At 39.8% G+C, this 24,066-nt stretch overlaps 1 protein-coding gene across 4 annotated transcripts in view; it reads right to left on the bottom strand.

Moving 5' to 3' along the window:
- The window catches only part of NRXN3 (neurexin 3), a 1,138,093-nt gene that overhangs the window by 360,586 nt on the left and 753,441 nt on the right, over positions 1-24,066 (bottom strand). For all 4 annotated transcript variants that reach the window (XM_059689087.1, XM_059689077.1, XM_059689096.1 and 1 more), the window contains one exon: positions 8,259-8,440. In XM_059689087.1, the coding sequence (XP_059545070.1) occupies positions 8,259-8,440 (182 nt within the window). The remainder of the gene's footprint in view (positions 1-8,258; positions 8,441-24,066) is intronic.

Genomic DNA, 24,066 nt, shown 5'->3' on the forward strand with positions numbered 1-24,066 from the left:
TGCCCCGTGCACAAAATTCGTGCACCAGGGTGGGGGTGAGGAGTGACCCTCAGCCAAGCCTGCACCCTCTCGCAATCCGGGACCCCTCAGGGGATGTCCAACTGTGGATCAGGCCTAAATTGGCAGTTGGACATCCCTCTTGCAATCTGGGACAGCTGACTCCTAACCAATTGACCAATTGCCTGCCTGCCTGACAGTTCACCCCTAACCACTCTACCTGCCTGCTTCATCATCCCTAACCACTCCTCAGCCTGCCTGATTGTCCCTAATCACTCTGCCTGCCTGCCTGATCACTCCTAATTGCCTCTGCCTTGGCCCCTGCTGCCGAGGCTTCATCCGGACAGACATCTGGAAGGACGTCTGGGAGGACGTCCGGAATGATGTCCGGAAGATAGTTTGGCTGTCTGGTCTAATTAGCATATTACACTTTTATTATTATAGATGTTAAAATATCAGAGATCTGCTCAGAGTTTATTCATTATTTAGGAAAATAAAATGTAGTGTTTTGTTGTTGTTTTTTTTTTGACTTTTAAAAAATGTTAACTGAAGAAAAGTACCAGTAACATAAAGTGATCCATGATTGAAAGCTCACTATAGGCCAGAAGTTATACAAGAGTTTTTTATACATCATCTCATAATGTATAATAAAAAACTAACTTATTTTAATTACTGTTTTTTTTTCCAATCTGTTAGTTCTAGGTAAGCCAAGGTCAATCACAGTATCCCCAAAATGTAGCACCTTGCCTGGCACATAAAAAACACTCGATTTCATTATACTGGACTAGAGGCACAGTAAACAAAATTTGTGCATGGGGTGGGGAGGTGCCCCTCAGCCCAGCCTGCACCCTCTCCAATCCAGGACCCCTCAGTCTGCTTGTTCAGTCGTTTGGTGGTCCCTCACTGCCCCCCATGCCAGCCTGGTCACCCCACACAGCCTGTTTCTCAGTCATTTGGTTGTCCCTCACTAACCCCCCTGCCAGCCTTGTTGCCCTACTTAACCTGTTCTGTCATCCATTCAGTTGTCTTGGATGTGATGGCCCTTTATATGTGTATATATATATATATATATATATATATATATATATATATATATACTTAAATTCTCTTAATCCTAATTTTTCTAAATTCATTTTATATATGAATTGAGGATTCTCAAACATGACTATCACAAGTTAATAGTTAAAGTGTCACTGGTGTAAGTGATAAATGACAGAGATACAGCCACTTGTCCTCTGCTTCTCCTAAGTCTCTGCCAGCCATAACGTACTTTCTACACACGTTGTCAACTTGGTTTTTATGATGGCATTATTGCATATTTCATCTTCTCACTGAAATTTTCTTTCTGATTTTAAGAAATCAAAATCTTTAAAATGGTTTTATTTGTTTATATGCTTTTAGGTTCCCAGTTAACTTGGTGGTAGCAGCTACTCATCTTTACTCAATCTGGCTGTACCCACATTAAGATCTTGGTTCTAGCAATGACTCTTTGGGGCTCTAGTAATCCTCACGTATAAGGCCATGCCATGGGCGCTTCATCTGGAGCCCACAGTGGGGGTCTAAACCCTCTCAGACCAAGCCTGCCCAGAGAGGTGTGCTCTGCTGCTGCTGCTGCTTCTTATTGTTTGTTCTTTCCCTTCTTCTAATTCTCTTCTCCATTCTCTTCTTCCTCTTTCTCCTCTACCCCCTGATCTCTTTCCTCTTCCCCTTTCCCTTCTTCTTTTGGAAGCTGGTATGTTTCCATTTTCTATGGCTCATACCATTGAAGAAGGAACTCCAGGGCATAGTGGATTACACTTTTCCCACTGAGTAGAGAGTCCTTTGCAACATTATACCCAAGGGAAACAGAGGCACAATGCATCACCTTGTGACACTGTATAGGGATATAATGTCCTACAATGAGAGACCAGGAAGCTGCAGAAATCCACTTATTCTATTGCCCTAACCAGGCCTCTCTTAGAAGGAAATGGTCCTCCACTATGTGCTAAAAGGACACTCCAAAAGTCTCAATTGTGGATCTGATTGATTCAGAAAAAAATGCTTTTGGTCAGATAAAATAGGAATTTGTTTACAGAAACAGTGTCCACTGACTTTTTAAAAATACTCAAAATGAGATTCTACTTTTAATTTTAAAACATATTCTTTCTTTCATTATTTGTTTTTCTCTGATGAAGTCATCACCTTCTGGATTTCATCAAGCAAATTACCTCTCAACATGTGTGCAGTCCTTTGCTGCTAATAAACAACTTCTATATTCTTTATTTCATTTGAACCTCCAGAAAACTATGTAACATAAACTTTTGGGGGCTCATTTAAAAGAAGGGGCGAGGTGTCTTACTCCAAGCCAAATAGCTAACTGGTTACTGACAGAAATGAGACTCAATCCAAATCTTTCCATTTAAAATTAAGTACATTTTCCCACTATAGCACATTGCCTCTCAAAACCAAGTGTGGAATCAAAGTAAACAGAGTTAGATAGAATATCTTGGGAATAATAGAGACCTGAGAAACACACCAAGCCCCATGCAGGCAGCTGCTTTGGGTCCAGTTTTAACAAGCAGTATCTTCATGGAATCCCCATTTCCACTGCCTTCTCCTACCTTCTCCTCCAACTCTGCTGGGACTGAGGGCTAAGCTGAGAGCTGCAGATGGGATCCCCAGCAGGCCCTCTCTGCAGAAGCGCTTAGTGATCTGGAAAAGCTCCTAAGCCCAGAAAACTCAAAACGGCGTTTTCACTGAGAACAAAATACGGGAAAGAGACACAGAGCCAACATGCAGTGTGCAGCACACGGTGGAAAAAGGAAATTGTGTCTGTTGGTCACCTTTGTGGTTTTCCTGTCCTTTCCCTCTTTATTTGCTTTACTAGCCTCAGAAATACCAACTTCCCTCTTTATTCTTCCACATAAACCCCCAAATCCAGTCCCTGAATCAAACCCAGGCTGTCCCTGGTCAAATGGAGAGCTGAATCTAAGCTACCAGCCACCTCAGCTCACCGAGGAGGAATCCCACAGGTGGTGATGGTTCCCTATAAATAATCTCCACAGAGATGGGCCAATGAAGCTTCCAGGACAACTATTTACAGATGCAACAAATGTGACAAACAGACCATTTATCATTTTCAGCTCTGCTCCCCTTGTTCTCCAGTAGTCTCTTCAAATGCTATAAATTATGGAAAAACAATATTATGCGAAACAAACTTAATACATTTCCGATTTCCCTGAACATGACCTTGAGAGGATACTACTAGCCTTTTTGGGGGGAGTGAGTGCAGTTTTGGAAGGAGAACACTTTGCCATTATGAAAGGGTGGTCAGGCTGGACAGCATCCTTGGGTGTCCTCCTACCTTGTTTTATGTAAGTATCTACATTGTGATTCCAAAGGGAAACCATTGGGGAAGGTTAGAGATTCTGATCAAACAAAACAGGTGCACTGACCCATAAATTGTCACTATTCTGAAAAGATCATAATTTAAAAAATGAATCCAAGAGGATTTACTGTAAATTACACACAGGGAGAAAGAAATTAATAGGGTCTCATTTTTACACTCTGCAGTAACTATATAAAAAAGAGCTAATGATGTCCAGTTCTCCTCGACCTTCTCTTCTGTAAGTGGTGAAGGGAGGTTGTTGAGAGATTCATGACAGTGATTGCAGATGCTTCATGGTAATCCTCCCTCTGGTCCTATTCAACTTTTTCCCTATTGTATGAATGAAAGTGAGTTTAACATGACACACCCCATAGAGCAGCTGTGGGCAAACTACGGCCCGCGGGCCGGATCCGGCCTGTTTGAAATGAATAAAACTAAAAAAAAAAAAAAAAAAACACACACACAAAAAAACCGTACCCTTTTATGTAATGATGTTTACTTTGAATTTATATTAGTTCACACAAACACTCCATCCATGCTTTTGTTCCGGCCCTCCGGTCCAGTTTAAGAACCCATTGTGGCCCTCAAGTCATAAAGTTTGCCCACCCCTGCCATAGAGCCTCCATAAGAGTCAGTGGGTAGATGTCACTTGAAAGTAATAGCAGCTGCTCTTCAAATAATGAGCTGCTTAATTTATCAACAATAGATTTCAATGCAGAAAACTTATATTTGAAGTACAAATATTTTTTAAAATCCCATCCCTCTGCATTAAGGTACTCTCCTCCCTCCAACATAATTTCAGTTCATGTACACATATTTCAAAAAACATCTTTGTACCTTTGCCAAACATATTTTATCAGTAATTTCATTAGTATTATTGCTGACACAGAAAATAGTGCATCAAGGAAATCTGAACCAAAATCGAAGAAATGTAAACTAATTTGAAGTGAACCATATCTAAATTATTTGATCTCTTGGCCTTCTCTAATCTTTTAACCAGTTAGCAGCCATGTGTCCAAAAAGGAAACCATCCCCACATGCTACGATATTTTGAATTTAATTGCATCTATAGACACGTATGGCATAAAAAGGGTTAAACAAACAAACCTCAAATTTTGTGAGAGTTGCAGACCTTAGCCTGGTGTGAGAAGGATCACAGAATAAGACTGAATGCTTTAAGCAGTAAATGATTCAAGGACCTACAGTGGAATATGAATTTAACAAAATATCTATTTTCCTAAGGAGTCTTTAATGGGTGGGGATTTCAGGGTGACAAAAGAAAAGAAAGAAGAAAGTTCAAATGTGAAAGGGAGGATGGTGTGTATAGACCAAGTATAATAGATGGACAGCCTACATCTATCCACAAAGCCCCATTTCTGCACAGGTGTTAGACATGGCTAGTGGAAGCCACAACTCCTATCTGCTGGATGTGCTGGCTGCCCTTACGGACCTTTGCAAAGCTTGGAGTGAGAGAGAGAAGCACTGAGAGCTGCCAGGCAAGGGGAAGCCCATTTGCCATTCCTGCTTGGAGAGCTCCAGGACAGGCAGGTCTCTTCAGGAATGGGAGCTCAGCTCAAGGTCAGACTCCCTGGTGTCCCTGGAACAGCATTTTCTCTTCCTCCAAATGAGCTAACTTGGGGTAACCGGGGCTTATTCCAATGACACTGTTACTGCTACTCAAAGCACTGCAGGAATTGCTTGCAATACTTTGTTTTTGAGCAACTTACTGGCTTTACAATCAATCAGAAATCACACCAAAGTACTCCTGGTTGTTTCCACACCTAAGACCCACACTGGAAAAACGCAACTTTGTCCACATGTGACCCCCTGCTGAGCACATCTGTAGACAGTCTGTCCTCTCTCCCCCAGGCCCACTTTCTCTTCTCCCCTGGCCCTGTGATCTGCCCTGCTTTCATCTCCTCTTCATACCTACCATCATTTTTTCTCTCCCCACCACTGGGTTTCTATCCTCCTAGGCAAACTACAAGGGAGGATTATACCTTTCATCTCCTGCCCAACCTTTTCTGCTTTCATTAATGCCATTACCTTTTTTCCTTTGGAGTAATTTTCTTTAGTGTAAGGAAACAAACTTGTGTTCAATAAACAAATCTACCTTTTACAGATTGTAAAAGTCATATAAATTATCTTGATATGTATTTATGGCTTCACTTCCTTGATGCATCTATATAAATGTCCAACACAAGACCCTGATTTTGTGATCAAGTCTTTTGATCTTCTACTTGGATTCCTTGTCCCACCCACTCTGGACTCAGTGTGTATCACACATTCTTCACATCTTCATGAGGAAGTTTGCAGCCAGAGGCAGAGGTCACACAATTAGTGCCTACAGCCTAATTTTTATACACAACTTTTCATTGGAATACAGTCATGCACCATTTTTAATCTCCGATAGACACCAGAGATAATCCATTAGTAAATTAAAAAATTGTTTAAACTTACTAGACCAAAAAAGCAGCCCCATGCTCAAGATAGTCACCAACATTGCAGGTTCATTCCAGAACAAATTGGTTTCTCCATATCATGGGGTCTCTTTTCCTTTTCTCTAAAATGTATCAAATGATATCCTTTTCTACCCCAAGCTCTGAAGCACAGACAATCTGTTTGGATTTTCTAGAATGTTTAAGCAATGGCAGCATCACTGGAATAAGTCCATAGTACCCAAGTGGGTACTATACATTTTGAAGTACAATTTCTTGTATTTTTGCTTGTAAAATGTTAAAATGGAATATATGCATCCTCCTTGAAGTTCCCCAAATCCTCACATCCATTTTATAAAAACAGTGCCCATTGCAAGTCAACTTTCAAATAAGAAAACATTTCTCTTAAAAGTGAGGATACTCTACAAAACACATGGGAGAAATGAACTAACTGGTAGCCCATTATCTCTTCCAAAAAAGATGCTCATGGTTGTGCCAAATCATATTTTTCTTAGTAAGTCACACTGAATGAGAAAGGAAGATAAATCTCCAGGAAAATGCAAGTGAGCTGGTAATAATCGCCTAGTTATTGCTGCCATGAAATAGTCATTAAGTTATATGCAGCATAAATCTCACCGAGTTTTGTAAATTATGGTGGTTCTTACAGGCCAAATAAAGATAAACCCTCTTAACCATGGCTGCCTCTATCTGTGCTCCTTGGCATGGCTTTTTAACATGCTTTAGCTCAGGCTCATAGTATCATATGGTTCCTGAAGCATCTAAGAAAGCATTCAAATTCCACAGCAAATTCAAGACCCCTCTTGCACATTTTGAAGGTGAAATATATATATATATTTTTTTTTCAGAGAGGGAGAGATGGAAACATCAATGATGAGAGAGAATCATTGATCACCTGCTTCATGTACATCTCCCACTGGGGATTGAGTCTGCAACCTGGGCATGTGCCCTGACCAGAAATTGAATCATGTGATTTTGGTTCATTAGTTGATGCTCAACCACTGATCCATGCTGGAGAGGCAAGGTCATCATTTCTAACAGGTCCCTCCCTGAACTCCTATACAGAGTCTTGCCCTGTTCTGACTCCAGAGACCAGACAGGCTTCTAGCTCAAGCTTTAGCCTTCAAGATGCTCCTATTTCTAAGAATGTTGGAAGAGCAGGGGCCGGAGATGGGCCCTGCCCCAAGGGATGAGCTTGATGCTATGGTATCAGCCAGGTAGCCACCTCTATTGGGAAACCAACAGTGAAATCCTACCCTCCGATTTCCCCAGAGAACCAGTACATTCACAAAGTTTGCATGCAAAGAGCCCCAGAAAATGTTTCTTTTCCTCCTTTTTGGAGGTTGGTGCTAATCCCCAGTTGATCTTTCCTCTTAACTGCACCCCCTCCCCGCTATTTAAACCAGATTCTTATTGCTCCAAATTAAATCCATTTTTTCTAGCCTTGTCACTGCTAACTAATGAGAACAATTCCTCTCTGTGCTCTTGGTGGCTGCACTCTGGGTACTTATGGATGAGAATCATATCCTCCGTTAGCCTACTTTCTTAACTGCAGACTGCACAGGTGAAAAAATGGGTTAATTGTTGCTATAAAAATATTTTCTACCCTCATAACGAAGTAATTTTTCCTCCAAATCATTTTAATTTCTTAAAATCGCACTGTGTTCTTAATGATCTGCAATGACTGAGAGTGCAGTCCTATCGGGCTTATATACACAAGCAAAATGTTGAATGCACAATACACATGAATACACCGATTCTTGGTCACTGTGCTGTTTTCTTTCAGCCCCACCCACTCTGGCCTCAGTTTTTATCGCACACTTTATACATCTCCAAGAGGAAGTTTGCAGCCTAGAGCAGGGTCACCAAAGTACAGCCAGCTGCCTGTCTTAATAAATACAATTTGTATTGGAGAAGTCACATACACTTTTTAAAAATATTGTGCCTACAGCTGCTTTGCCATTACATGGCTATATGACCCCCAAAGGCCAAAATATTTACTAGCTGGCTCTTTATAAAAAATACAAAAAACTTTGCTGGCCCTCTACCCTAGGTGATCATGAACATTCAAATTGGCATTGCTACTTGTACCAGGTTAAGATGAACCACACCAGGTAAAAATCTATTCTTTTTACACCTGAGCCATCTGCTGAAAGTTTCCTGAGATGCCAAACCACATAGTTAGGGAGGGAGTCAAAATGGGAAGAGTTTTAAAATTTGTATCCCTGAGGCACCCTAGGGCAATCATGGTTCTGAGAAGAGAATGAGACTAAACACAGAAACCATCCCTTGGATAGAATACCAACACCCACATAGGGGATTTTTATAGGCACACGTCTCTTTGCTGTGTCTAACTATAATTTCTGCTGCGTTTATCTGACTCCCCAACTCAGCCCACCAGGAGGACAAGAAAATTCAGAGGAAGGCCCGGCACTCACTATGTGAAGCTGGAGGAAGTCTCCGAGGCCAGGAGCGCTGTCAATGCGAACCAGGATGCCATCCTTCACAGTGGTGCTGAAGCCCACGGCCAGGCGGTCCGAGCGCGTGCTGGGCCTATCGTTGGCTGGCCAGGTGTAGAGAATGAGGCCTCCGCTCTTCCCAAAGATGTAGGTTGCGCCAGCTGCAAAAGCAAGGAGAGGGGGAGTCATCAGGGCAGCCAATCATGTGTTGCCAGATGTGGGCACACAGTTGAGCCTCTGCAGACAGCTGTGGAGGGGACACACCCCCAAGTACCAGGATTTGGTGCCCAGGAGGGATGACATTCAAAGCCTCCAACGGTGGGCTGTCACCTTGAATTAAAGATGCAGGCAAAACAAATTAATAACAGAACAGATGTCAGGGAGCAACATTCCGAACATCTTCAGTTCCTGCTGCCTCAGGACGGAGGGCAATTGATATGCTGTGTCTGAGAGCTTGGGGACGTGTGGCAACCAACTTTTCTGTCCTCCTCAAGAGCAGGATTAATTTCCCATCTTTGCCACGACAGACACCAGACAGAAAAGTAGTGCCCGCATCTCTCAGCAATCTGGGTATTCTAGTCAGTGGGGCTGGGAGCCGTTCCTGAGACACCTCAGGAAACTGAGGGAAAACCTAGAGGGTCCAAAGCCATCATTCCTTTCGTGCGTGGACCTCTACCACCCACAGAGAAGAAAGCTGGCGCCTCAGGAAACCAACTATGTGACTAAAAGTGTTTGCCGATCTCACTGTATTGTTGCTGTTTAACAGATGATAAAAATTAATCCCAGAGGCCTCTGAAAAATTAACTTTAGTATTTTCCCCTAGCAGTGGTGTTTATCTGCTATGATATAACAGTTTCCACCTCCTTTTCCAAAAGGAGATAAAGGAGACAGAAAACAAATCTCAGTATAACGAGAAGTGGTGTTGTCAATTATGAGTAGTGGGTTTATCAGTGCATTTCCTATTATTTCCTATTATTACTTGTGTTTTGCTATTGCTAGTTACAAACTCATGGGTTTGTAAGAAGATATTAATTTAAACATACTTAGAAAGCAAGCAGGAAAGAAAATAAATCATTAGTATCTCATAAACTGAAAACATCTGTTTTTATAAAACAAGTTTTTGAATCTGAATTTGGGGAAAAGCATTTAAGTTTTGTAGCCAGAATAGACTACATGATTGCAATTTCCATGCTTGTAGGTATGTTACCCACAACAGGTGCTTCCATATGTTACTTATCCCCAAGTTCAAAGACCATTTGGCACCAGATTGTCTTGTATGTTTCCCACTGAACACGGTTCAATCCTTGAAACTATTTTAAAGCGACATTAGACAAGCACTCAGATATATTTAGCATTCACTAAAAATCTTAAGCCTTGGTCCACATTGAGTTTACAGAGGATATTGGGTTGAATGATGTTGTTTGAAGAAGAAATGAGTTTGCAGCTCATTTTTAAATAATAAAATAAATTGCTATGAGGCTACAAATAGGAGAATATGTATCATCATTTTTTAAGCTCTAAGTCACATTATATTCTGAGGCATATAAAATCTAATTTATTACTTATCAAAAGTCACTATACTGGTTGTTCCAATATGTTCAGTTTGTATATTACACATAACACAACATCATTTTCCTTTTATGAATTTCTCAATCTTTAGCGGATGGTGTCTGAAAAGCCCTTCAGGCCTCTGGAGAATTTGGGACTGTGATATGGAAAGTTTATGGTTAATTCCATATGCAAAATAATGTTTGATCCTCACCATCCACAAACTCTTTCAAAGCTTCTTAAAATTAGAAATATGTGTATAGTCATTTACCCTTGGTATCATTCCATCTGTGCAGAATTTAAATAATTCCCTTTCTGTGGATGATTACAAATATCATCACTGCTACCTTTAATCTTTATTTGGAAAACTGAAGGTTATTCAGTGATTAATATATAGAACCACCAAAAATGCAAATCAACCTGTGACATTTTGTGGCAATTTATAAAACCATACCCTATTCAATCCTAAACATATAGTGGATTCTGCTATACAGATAAACCCATCAGGACATCCAAAGCCCCAAGGATGGGCTGTCACCTTGAATTAAAGATGCAGGCAAAACAAATTATTTTGTCACTATGAACAGAACTAGTCAAAAGTTAATAACAGTGCCCTAACCGGTTTGGCTCAGTGGATAGAGCGTTGGCCTGTGGACTGAAAGGTCCCAGGTTCGATTCCGGCCAAGGGCATGTACATTGGTTGCGGGCACATCCCCAGCAGGAGGTGTGCAGGAGGCAGCTGATCGATGTTTCTCTCTCATCGATCTTTCTAACTCTCTATCCCTCTCCTTTCCTCTCTGTGAAAAATCAATAAGATATATTTTTTTAAAAAAAATAACAGTGATAGATATATGATGCTTTATAGTTTACAAATCCTTTTCAAATTCAGGAACTGGATCTTCCCAACTGTTTTATGGGCAATCTCATATGTTAACACTGTTTGGGAACACAGACCCAAATATCTGACTTAATTAAGTGGCACCTCCTTTAAGTCTCCAGCTTAACCTTCCTGCCTCTGAAAACCTATCTTTACCATATGCCAATCATAGCTGAATATAATAACACAAAAAATTATCCCAATGATGCAACCTTGACTGTACTTCATCCTTTTCATATATTCTCCTAAGACTAAAATGGAACAAAAGCAAAGCCATAGCCCCCAAACCTGGCATGTTTTCAAAAGGTAGTCTGGTCTTCTTACTAAAAAAAATAACGTTACAAACCTTCTATACTGCTAATATTACTCCCCCGCTGCCCTATTTCGGAATTCTCAATATAAAAAGGAAGAACACTTTAAAAGATAACTATATAACCCCTTATATATAGCGGTTAGGAGGTCACCAGGGCTTCAATTTTTAAATAAGCAAAGAACAAAACCTCACAATAACAATATTAGGCTAAGCAGATATAAAATAACCTAAAATTATTTTAATTGCTTCTGTTATTCTGAATTTAGGATTTCACTATGTTAGATAATTCTAACTTTGCAGGTAAAAAGGGTGTAAAGATAAAAAAATTCTTAGCATATAAAATATTTTGCTCTATAGAAATAAACATTAAAATATGTATTCTTGGTACTGAATTTGCTAGAAAGGGTGATAAAGTCCAATGTTGGCTTGAAAGGAAGTTAATAGTTGCAACTTTCAATCTGATAGCTTGTCATATTTTTTTCTCCTCACTTAGCTTTGCTATCTTGAATGGTTTTTACATATAAATACAAACTTTCATTTAATTTTAATATAAAATGCCTATAGTCCCAGGGGGAGCATAGAATTATTTTGGTCTATGTTTCCAAATTACAAAGTTAATTTTGTTATTTTTAAATGTGAATTGCAAATCAACTTTTGGGGAACATTGCAGGAACTGTAAGAACCTTCCTTAATCCATTAAAGATTTTCATTTCTAAGCCATGAAGTTCCACATCACACGTTTTCTCCCCTGAGCCTAGTAGTTCTGATTGCTGGTTTCTTTCTGTGCTTATATGCCAATGCTAAAATCACACTACATATATTAATAATCTCAGCCATGTAAATTTCCTGCTTGCTGGCAAAAAGTGGTCAATTCAGTTGAAGAAAAAATTACTATAGTTGCATTTGGCCACTTAACATTGCAGGATTTTCAAGTCTGAAGGCAGCTGAGGTTGCTTTTCTGAATTCCAACCACCACTTTTTCAGAAATGAAATCTCCACACTGTCACCATTAAGCAAGATAAAGTATATACACTCCATCTTCAAACAGTAAACAAGTATGACATGTTATTTAGCACACAGCTTCTTTTGTCTCAAAAGGACCAAAAGAATACTTTGACTTATTGCTTTCATAATTGGCTAGCTGTTTACTGGGATGGAGCTGATGGTGGTTTTGATAGAGCGGATGGGGAGGTATATTTACATTTTGGTGTGTGCTCTGTGTGTGGGGGTCAAAGGGGAGAAAAGGGGAGAACAGCCTCCAGTGAAATGATGGAAGAGTCTGAGGAGTGGTTTCATGTATTTACACAAGCTGATTAAGTAGATGATCTATGATTTCTCAAAGAAGAATGAATGAAAAATATCTTCCAGTTCATGCATTTCCCCAATAAATAGTTCTTAAATTTGTGGTGCCGATTACTGCTTGTTTTACCAGAATTACATTTAATTGTTGATGGCAACTCAACTTTTCCTTATTCAGGATCTCTTGGATAATTTTGTTTCTGTTGTTTGGACTTATAACCCTCATTGCCTTCTCATTATGACATTGTTTCTACATCTATTACCATATATAAATATCATATTACCTTTTGAGTATATTAATAATAGGAATAGAATCAGAGTCCTGTTTAAGATTTATATTAGATATAAAATAATCTATACATATGTGTGTATATATGACTACCGGAAATTGATTTATTATTTCCCCCACCAAATATTTGCAGATAAATGGCTCCAGAGAAGCATGTAAATATAATAGTTTCCTACGTGTGTGTGTGTGTGTGTGTGTGTGTGTGTGTGTGTGTGTGTGTGTGTGTTTAAACTTAAAGCATATTAGCTCTCCCTGAAATAGTTTTCAGGTGGTGTGAAAATGAAACAAGTTGGAAGCATCTCCCAGGGGAAGTCTTAGAGTGTGAAATTCAAAAAGAACTAGAACATTTACTCCTGGGCAGTGTCACAGGTAGAATAATAAATTAAGTAATAACATAAGTATCTCTTAGTGTGCACACCACCTGGAAGATAAGCTAGGATAAGAAAGAGGTGTCCAACTCCTACTCCAGTGCTATCTGAACATTGCCTAAGAACTTAGAATAAAATATCATGACACTAAGTATATGTCTGCCTTCCTTTATCATTTCAGGTTCTTATTCCTTATTTCCATTTTATTAAGCTTTCATCGACCTTATCCCTTTTGTGTTCTTTACTTTAAATTGGTAAATTCTTTTGAAAAATAAATGGACTATCAATGACAAAATTTATTATGTTGGTAAGTAGTTATTGCTATTAAAACTATCTTTATTTTATATTAATTACTATATAGCTAATAAAACCAAAATGGAAAGACTGTCAAACTAACAAATATTTTTTTCTAACAAATGGAGGCATAAAGCTCAAGGATCTCATAATAGCTAATATCCTAAAGAATATAGTTTCTTGATTTACTTACTCTGTTATGTGCCCTCCACACACACATACACAACCCCCTGATTGTGTTGGGCTGATTATAATAGCAGGGCCTTAGACTGTCATATCATTGAATGGTTTTCAAATTTCTTTCTTTGGGAGTATCTCATTTGATACCTCTTCCCCCAATGCCATTGACATATTAAAGGCAAATTTGTTACTGTTTTAGTAAAAAAGAAAGAAAGAAAGAAGGAAGGAAGGAAGGGAGGAAGGAAGGAAGGAAGGAAGGAAGGAAGGAAGGAAGGAAGGAAGGAAGGAAGGAAGGAAGGAAGAAAGAAAGAAAGAAAGAAAGAAAGAAAGAAAGAAAGAAAGAAAGAAAGAAAGAAAGAAAGAAAGAAAGAAAGAAAGAAAGAAAGAGGAGGCTCAAAGAGATTAAACAAAAAAGTGGTGATACTAAGAGTAGAACCAGAGCTTCCTTTCTTGACTCTGCCCTCTTCTCCCCTCAGCAGGTTGTCCTGCTGGCGCTGAAGATGAAGTTTCCCTAAAGAAATCCCTGGAGACCAAGAGCACACAAGGAGGGGGGTGGGGAGGGTGAATAACAGATGGGAAAACTGTGAACAACTAAACCTCTGTATTACAGAGGGAGCCACGAGGGAGTACTAGGTAGGTGATAAGTGATACAGATTTTACAAACAGCCCTGCATTGCATTTATTGAATGGATGGTTTATTGTGATCTATTTTGCCTACTCTGAATTTAAAAAAAATAAACACCAAAACTGATGATAAGGTAGCCATAAATAAAGCAGAACAGAAGGGACCGAACATTAAGAAAGAGATCCCGTCAGTTTTAAAGAACATCCTTTATTTTTGGCAAAGAAATGATCAGATTTACTGCTTAGGTAGTGGAGAAACTGACAACATTGCCTAAGAATTAGGTAAATCACCGGGGATAGCCTAGCCCTGTTTCTTAAACCAGGCTCAGGCAGGGTGAGGACTCCCTCAGCATGGGGAGATTTCTTCTTCTCTCTGGAGGAAGGAATAACTGAAAATAAAAAGCACTAAGACAGAAACAACACCATCAACAACAAAACAGAGACAACATTTCAGAGTATATCCCAATATTCTAGAAGAAAGGTTTCAACTCAAAGACTTCCCAACAGAATCAGTATAAAATCTGCTTGATAATACTGAACTCAAACTTGTGCACAGAATGAAACCATTATATATTTTTCCAATGCCAAAGTTTCCATAGGAGCTGGTGGGTGAGGAAAAAAGTATACAGCCAATAATATTCTGCCTATTCACCCAATTTCTTATATGAATATAATTAAAAGGCCACCGTTACTTAATTCTGGTGATAAATAGCATTAAAAAAACATTCTTCTTGGATAATTATATGTCGTGTGCAAACCCTGTTCTTGCTAATATGCTTGGTGGGATTGTTTGATGGTAATGGAATGGATCTTCCAGGCAATCTGAGAGGGACTAAATAATTGTGCTATTTCCAATTCTGATACCAACTATTCAGACCACTCATTGCTGGGATTCCTTACATACACAGGTACTCCTCCAAACTAGGAGTAAAATAAAATTACGCACAGATTCTGGACACTTTCAGGAGTACTGAGCAACACACACATCATGACCCTTTCTGAGTCTAAAAGGTAATGATATTTTCAGAAACATATTTCAGCAGAAAACATCTCAAAAAGTTATTTTTACTCATCAGATTCAGGATTCTTCCACTAGGAAAAAGAAGGTGATTAGTGATAAAGAATAAGATGTTTTCTACATTGAAGTTGATCTAAATATAAAGCTTGAAGGGACACACTTAAATTCCTGTTTGCTTAAAATAATTATCATAAGCTCATTGTTTATCCTTGGGAGCAATTATTTCTTTCACAAGCCTTTGGTAACAGTTAGCAATACTTCTTATACTACTAATGTTAATTCTAATATTAACACTCATACTAGCTATATGGATGGATAATTTATCATACTAGGATGGGCAAAAGTAGGTTTATAGTTGTTCATATGTAAAAAGACAAGTAATATAAATAAATATTATAACTAACAAATATTTGTTTATTTGTCTTTTTTCAAAAATAAACCTACTTTTGCCCATCCTTGTATATTAATGCTATATTAAAGTATGTGGTATAACGTTTCAAATTCCTATAACTTTCACTCTAGCTATTGTTGTTGTATTAGTTTGTTAGGGCTGCCATAACAAGGTACAACAGGTTGGGTGGCTTAAAGAGCAGAATTTATTCCTCGCACTTCTGGAGGCTAGAATTCCGAGATCAAGTTGTCAGTAAGCTTGGTTTCCTCTAAGGCAGTGGTTCTCAACCTTTCTAATGCCGCGGCCCTTTAATACAGTTCCTCATGTTGTGGTGACCCCCAACCATAAAATTATTTTCATTGCTTCTTCATAACTGTAATTTTGCTACTGTTATGAATCGTACTGTAAATATCTGATATGCAGGATGTATTTTCATTGTTACAAATTGAACATAATTAAAACATAGTGATTAATCACAAAAACAATAAGTAATTATATATTCAATATGTGTTTTCCGATGATCTTAGGCGACTTCTGTGAAAGGGTCCTTGGACCCTCAAAGGGGTCGAGACTCACAGGTTGAGAACCGCCTCTCTAAGGCCTCACTGGTTGGCTTGAAAATGTCTGTCTTCTCCCTGTGCCCTGATATGGCCTACCCCCTATACGCATCTGTGCCCTCATTTTCTCTTTTCATAAGTTCACCAGTCATATTGGATTAGAGCCCATCATAATGTTCTCATTTTAACTTAATTACCTCATTGGAGATGCTATTTCCAAATACAGTTACATAACTGGGGGTTATGATGACAACATATGAATTTGGGGGGACACAATTCATCTTGAAGTAGTCACTATCCCAATTTTAAAGATGAGGGAAACTATCGGAATGACTTGCTCAAGATCTAATGGCATCAGAAAATTAATTCAGTAATGTCTAACACAATGATGTATATTATTTTTATTATACCAAGTTGTACCCCTAATAGGCTTACCTTTTACCTCGACCTGTATATCTGTGCGGGAGTGGAGGTAATGATGGAGAGAGGTGAGACAGAAACAAGATGAAAAGTCTGTTCCTTCATATGAAAATGGTATGGAACAGACTTACCTTTATTTTATTTAAATGACAGTGGTTTAATGTGAGGTTGGTATCTATAAAATATATGAAGCAAGGCCAGACAATGGTGGCTCCTGATTAATTACACCCCCTCATAAAACTCAGAATTCTAAAGAATGGGCTCTGATGACATTTATTTCAGAAAGCATCTGAAATAAATTTAATTTTTAAATAAGTGACACTTAATTTTATTTTTAATCCAAGCTAGTTTCTTACATAGCAAAACAAAATAAATTCTAGGAAGTTGCACAGTATTTAGGTTTGAGAATATAAATATTGTTTCATTGTCAAACAAAAGGAAAGTCTGAAGCCCTTCTTACTATGAGCTCCTGGAGGAAAGGGCTCTTTAATTTTCTCTCTATCAACACTATGAATGCTCAGGAAATAAGTGCTGTTGATTTAATCAATAAAACTTGGCTCACCTAGACTTTCATATCTTCACACTGTTATTCAAGCACCTGTCCATTAATCCATTTCAGCTTTTTGTCATTTCATCTCAATGTGGAAATAGTTTATAAGTACCCATCTATTAGGGTTCACAACATCTCCTATGATGGAGCAGAACACAGCTTCCAACTTATAAAATAAATGTAACCGCCCTAACTGGTTTGGCTCAGTGGATAGAGCATCGGACTGTGGACTGAAGGGTCCCAGGTTCCATTCAGGTCAAGGGCATGTAACTTGGTTGCGGGCACATCCCCAGTGGGGAGTGGGCAGGAGGTGGCTGATCGATGTTTCTCTCTCATCGATGTTTCTAAGTCTCTATCCCTCTCTCTCTTTCCCTTCCTCTATGTAAAAAATCAATTAAAATATTTTTAAAAAATAAAGAAATGTAACCACAATGACTACTAAATAATTTTTCTTTGGTGAATTTTTGACAGGCTCAGATAATAAAATCACACCCATTTTAATCAAATTGTTTTATGTTACCCCTCCCTTCCTAAATCACATTGCACAATCTCTTTTTCTCTTTCTTGCACACACACACTCACACACACACACAATGCATTTAATGTTCTATTTTACAGACATAACTAAGTGCAAAGACCATATATTCATTGGTCCTTATAAATGAATTAAAATAAAAAAGATCATTGTATAATTACTAATCAGTCTTTTCTTTAGCATTTATTTTAAACTCAGTTCTTCTATGTATCTCATGGGACATAGTTAGAGTTAAGGGAAGCTTCAGAGCATATTCATCTGCCCATTTTTATTCCACAGGTTTGAAATACCTTTTCTAATAAAAGCAATCAAGGGATTTCTAAGTACTGAATATTTTCTGGAAAAAAAATGAAGAGTAGTTGCTTATTTCCGGTACTTTGATTTAAATGCCTGATATCTATATATACAGACTTCACACTTTCAAGGGCCCAGGGTCTATAAGCAGATGACTTTGGTATATTTGTGACTCTAATTCATAAAACACTACTTTCCTGGAAAAGTGGACTAATATTTTTAAGGGAAATGACTCTTGCTTCTATGACACACATATTAGGCAAAAGAGAGAAACTTCAAATCTTGTGGCCCATTCTCTTATTCTATAACAATCACTTATCTTTACTGTGCCTCAGTTTCCCCATGATTAAGAAGCTAATAATACCTCTCTTACCCATTTCAAAGAGTTGGAGTAAGGATCAAACAACTATCATGTACACAATAGAGAATTCTAGAAATTCTTCAGTATTTCCATTTTATGGTGATCACCTTAAAGAGAAGAAACTCCCCAAAGTTTTGGTACTTGCAGGATACCTTTATTATTCTATATGCCCTGCATATCCTCCTTCTTTGCTTATAAAAATCAAGCTTCTTCCAATGGAAATTACTATTTTCTCCCATTCCAATCATGTGATTTGAATGAAAATTGTCAACCCCTTAACTGATTTCATTTCTTTTTAATATATTTTATTGATTTTTTTTTTTTTTTTAACAAGAGGAAAGGAGAGGGATAGAGAGTTAGAAACATCAATGAGAGAGAAACATCGATCAGCTGCCTCTTGCACACCCCCTGCTGGGGATGTGCCTGTAACCAAGGTACATGCCCTTGACCAGAATCAAACCTGGGTTCCTTCAGTCCACAGGCTGACGCTCTATCCAATGAGCCAAACTGGTTAGGGTGATTTTTTTCTGTACATACAGCTTGTTTGGCTAAGGTGTGGAAATTAACTCAAGTTGGACCAATCAGAGCAGTTCACTGAATTTTTATGTAACTTGGACCCAGAAGAGCACTCCATCAATTCCTGTCTGATAGAAAGGTACATACACAACTGCATGGCCACATTTCCCACCATGGGGAAGAAACTGTGAGAAAAAGAAATCTTGACTCAAAGTGTGAAGTCAAACTGATGAGTCAAGAGTTTGACACAGTGAAAAATCTTACTTTTTGACTACTTGGTTTTAATGGTCTATGTTGTGAAGTTGCACCTTTGTCTTTTCTAAACACTCAGGCTACATAATTATATATATATATATATATATATATATATATATATATATATATATATATATATATATATATATATATATATATATATATATATATACTAGAGGCCCGGTGCACAAAAATTTGTGCACTCGGGGGGAAGGGGGGGACCCTCAGCCTGGCCTGTGCCCTCTCGCAGTCTGGGACCCCTCGGGAGATAACGCCCTGCTGGCTTAGGCCTGCTCCCAGGTGGCAGAGGGCAGTCCCAATCCCTAGGTACAGCCCCTGGTTGCGCTCAGAGCAGGGCCGATTGGGGAGTTTGGGTGCCACCCCCTGTCATGCACAGAGCAGGGCGGATCGGGAGGTTATGATGCCACCCCCAGTCATGCTCAGGGTAGGGCCAATTGGGGGGTTGGGGCACCACCCCCTGTCACACTCAAGGCAGGGTCGATGGGGCGGTTGCGGTGCCACCCCCTGTCACGCACAGAGCAGGGCCCATCAGGGGGTTGGGGCTCTGCCCCCTGTCACGCACATAGCAGGGCCCATCAGGGGGTTGAGGAGCTCCCCCCTGTCACTCAGAGAGTAGGGCCGACAGGGGAGTTGGGGCACCGCCCCCTGTCACACACAGAGCAGGGCGGGTCAGGGGGTTGGGGCGCTGCCCTCTATCACCCACAGAGCAGGGCCGATCAGGGGGTTGGGATGCCACCACTCTCACACTCAGGGCAGGGCCAATGGGGAGGTTATGGCTCTACCCTGTCACACACAGAGCAGGGCCCGTGGGGGGGGGGGGGTTGGGGCACCGCACCCTGTCACACACAGAGCCGCAGGGCGATCAGAGGTTGGGGAGCTCCCCCCTATGAGGCACAGAGCAGGGCTGATCAGGAGGTTGGGGCGCCTTCCCCTGTAACAAACAGAGCAGGGTGGATAGGGAGGTTGTGGCCCCACCCCCTGTCACACACAGAGCCTCAGGGCGATAAGGGGGTTTGGGCGCTGCCCCCTGTCACACTGATCCAGGTGCCGGGAGGCCTCTCGGCTCCTCTGATCCCGGTGCTGGGAGGCATATTACCCTTTTACTATATAGGGTAGAGGCCTGGTGCATGGGTGGGGCTGGCTGGTTTGCCCTGAAGGGCATTCTGGATCAGGGTGGGGGTACCCACTGGGGTGCCTGGCCAGCCTGGGTGAGGGGCTGAGGGCTGTTTGCAGCTGGTCACACACCCTTCAGGGTTGGGGTCCCCACTGGGGTGCCTGGCCAGCCTTGGTGAGGGGCTGAGGGCTGTTTCAGCTGGTCACACACCCTTCAGGGTGTGGGTCTGCCTGGCCAGTCTGGGTGAGGGGCTGAGGGCTGTTTTCAGGCTGGCGGGTGACGGAAGCTCCCAACCGTTCCTTTTTTTCTTTTTAATTCTGGGCCAGCTTTAGCTCTGAGGCTCCAGCTCTTAGGCCTCTGCAGCTGAAAGTAGGTAATCGAAACAATGTATAACTCCAGCTCTGAGATCCCAGCTCACTGAAAGCAGGTTCCTGGGGTTTTGTTTACCTTCTATATTCATTACAATGTTTTTTAAACTGCAGGCTCTGAGGCCTGCAGCGGCAGGTGGGGAATGTTGGAGTCCTCTGTCACTGAGGCAAGCAAGCCTCATGTTAGTTTCAAGCTGCCTGGCTGCCAGTCGCCATCTTGGCTGACAGTTAACTTGCATATTTCCCTGATTAGCCAATGGGAAGGGTAGCGGTCATATGCCAATTACCATGTTTCTCTTTTATTAAAATATATATATATATTCACCACAATACATTTAGTCAACATCCATCACATCGCATAGTTATAATTTCATTTTTGCATTGAGAATTTTTAAGATTTACTCTCTTAGCAACAATGCAGTATGATTAACTATAGTTACCATGCTACACATTGTATCCCTAAAACTTATAATATAGTCATTGCGTTATTTGCCCAAATTTGAAAACTCAGAATCAGTATCAACTCCTTTCTCAACTATTTTAATTGGTTGCATAATATTCCACAAGGTGATGGGCTCTAACTTAACAATTCTCTCCTGTTGAGCCCTTAGGTTGTTTGTTTGATCAGCGGGTACAACTTGGGGTGGTGGGGGCAATTTGATTTAAGAAGACAGAATATGTGGCTGAATAAAGAACATCAATTTCCTTCACTTAGTAGATGGACAAGTATCACATAATTAAAAAAAAAATACCCACAACAATAAACAGCTTCCAATCCAAGTGCACAGGGGCAATGTCTGAATCTCTCACATGATTGACTTAGTTAGAAGGCCTAATATAGAAAAACATAGTTTATCTGCTTAATATATATAACATTTCCATTCTTCAATTAAAATAAATCTCTAGGAGTATTAGGCCAAATTGTTTTCGTTCTTCTTAAAACAAAGATAGTCTATAGCCAAGAGTCACATAAGAGACCCAAATGGATCAAAGTCAGCTCTTGGTGGTCAAAGATATTTTCCATTGTTCATTTAATGAAACTGTATCCCTCACCTCTTATTAATGAACAAAGCCATCTTTGCATTATTATATAATATTTTGGAATTAGTTTACAGTTTACTTTTAAAAACTGATTCCCTCTGAATTCGTAAGTTCCTCCTAATTTTCTTAATCTTTTATCATCTCCAAAGGCTCAATTTATAGCTTCTATTTTTCTTCCTTTATTATTTTAACGAGATAATTGCCTGTTGCTAATGTTTAGTGATTCTCATCCCAGTTTCCTAATTAAATATATTTCAAACAGATCCTCCATCTCAGTCTCTCTGTCTTCCCTCAGTACGTCCCAACCCCTTGAAAATATGCCTATTTCTCAGGTCCCGATGATAACAGCAATTATATACACATAATTGATTTTAGAGAGGAATGGCAAGGGAGAGAAATAAAAATATCAATGGTGAGAATCATTGATCAGCTCCCTTCTTCACACTCCCTACAGGAGATCAAGCCTGCAACCTAGGCATGTGCCCTGACCTGGAATCAAACCGTGACCTTCTGGTTCCTAGGTCAATGCTCAACCACTGAGCCACTGTGGCCAGGCAGCAATTTCTTATTTATTCTTCCGCCTGGGCTTTGTGGGAGGTGACTGCATTATCCCAGCTTTAAGAAACTGTCCTCTAATCACTGGGTCCTGGAGTGAAGCCTTTCTACACTGGGCCTTGCCCTTTTGTTCACAAAACCGTGCTGCAAGTCTATGAAAACTAATTTCCCAGGCCCTCTCTTAGCTCTAATATGATAACTTTAGCAATGATTCAACAGTACAGATATGACATTCTGCAAATAAACAGCAGTCACTTCCATTAAAGCTTGAGGATTTGTTATGATGGATATATTCAGACACACCAGTCTCTTTTTAGAAAATGCAATTTTATGGGGGGAAAAAAAATAACAAGATAATTGGTCTTTAGCTCTTGCAGTAAACTTAGATAGCACCTGCCATATTTAAATTAATACAGTGCTTCTCTCTGTTAGATTAGGCCTTCTGATTAAGTCAATCATGTGGAAAGATTCAGACATTGCCCATGTGCACTCAGATTAGATGATGTATTTTATGATGTGGGTATTTCTTTTAATAATGTGATACTTGTCCATCTACTAAGTAAAGGAAATTGAAAGTTCTTTATTCAGCCATATATCCTGTGCTTATCTCTCAGCCTCAGCTTTTGCCTCACATTGTGTCACATAGGTGGTAGGTTTATTGGGTGCTGGAAGATTCTCCAAAGCAATGACTTAGCATTTGAAGCCTCCATGTGAACACTGGGTCTGCTTCCAGAGATCACATACACATCACTCTCGAGGATTTACTCCTCGTTCCATTGTCCCAATTTCCTCCGGCTCTGGCTGCCACGGTGCCGATCAGGAAACTCAGAGAACAGTTTTGCTCCTTTTAATCTCTCTTAAACCAGCAGCAAGCATGACAATCAGACTTGCATGGCTGGAGCAGCAGAATGTGAAATGCCCAGGGTGGCATTTCAATGGGCCCTCCCACTTCCTGGAGAATGCCTGGATAAGGAGGAGTAAAGAAGTTCCTACCAGGGGACAGCTTTAGACTCAAAGGGTCTACCTGCATTGATGTGTTTGGGGACCTAGAGGCAGCACTGGTATGAGTTCTTCAGTAGGAAGGCAATGCTTTTTCTCAGAAGGGGTGCTCTTACTGGTCACAACAAATAAAGATACAATTTCCGTATTTTACCCTGTTAACTGGGTCCCTTAATAGGTTTCCAAAGTTTACTTTAAAGTGAGCATTCCTGCTAGCCATAAACTTGGGGGAGAAGCTCACAAACAACAGGGGCACAAATATATCTTGTGTTTATTATGCGGAAATCACAGTCATAGATCATGCCATTATTTTCAAAAGTATTCATATTTCACATTCAAGGATGACAATACAGACCCAGCACCCATGTTGTGCTGAATCTGTTGCCCAGCAGGGATTAGGGTTTCCATGGATGTGATTAAAATATGAGTTCCTTAAAGCCATGGTAATGTCATGTGCTTCTTTGTGTCCACATGATGGCCGAGTCTCATGCTGGACACATCAAATCCTGTGGCATAGAACTGGAAAGAGAATTTGAGAGCCATTATCTGATCTCATTATTTATAGGTGCAAATATTGAGGCCAAAGAGTTTAAAAAAATTGTCCAAGGTCACAGGATGAGTGGCAGAACCAATTATAGAACTCTCTTGACCCCAGCCCAGAGCCCATTCTATATTATTTCTTGCTTTCTCTAAAGTAGAACTTCAAAAAAAATATTTCCTTATCAATTAAAAGCTTTAATTCATATGTTTATACTCTGTCGCTTAAGGTAACTATTTCAGTAGTAAGAGTCACTATGAAGCAAGTTTAAAGTGTGTAGAGAGAGCGGCAGGGGAGAGGAGGGGAAGGTTCAAATATTCCACATTCTGTTACATCAGTATTTACTCTGCATATATATGCTTTATCAGTTTTATAATAATCTAAAGCCTTATATTTGAATACACAAAATAACAAATCATATGTAAAGGAATCCTCTTCTGATGCAATATTCCTTGTCCACGA

Source organism: Myotis daubentonii, chromosome 1 (assembly GCF_963259705.1).
Source record: "Myotis daubentonii chromosome 1, mMyoDau2.1, whole genome shotgun sequence".
NCBI lineage: Eukaryota > Metazoa > Chordata > Mammalia > Chiroptera > Vespertilionidae > Myotis > Myotis daubentonii.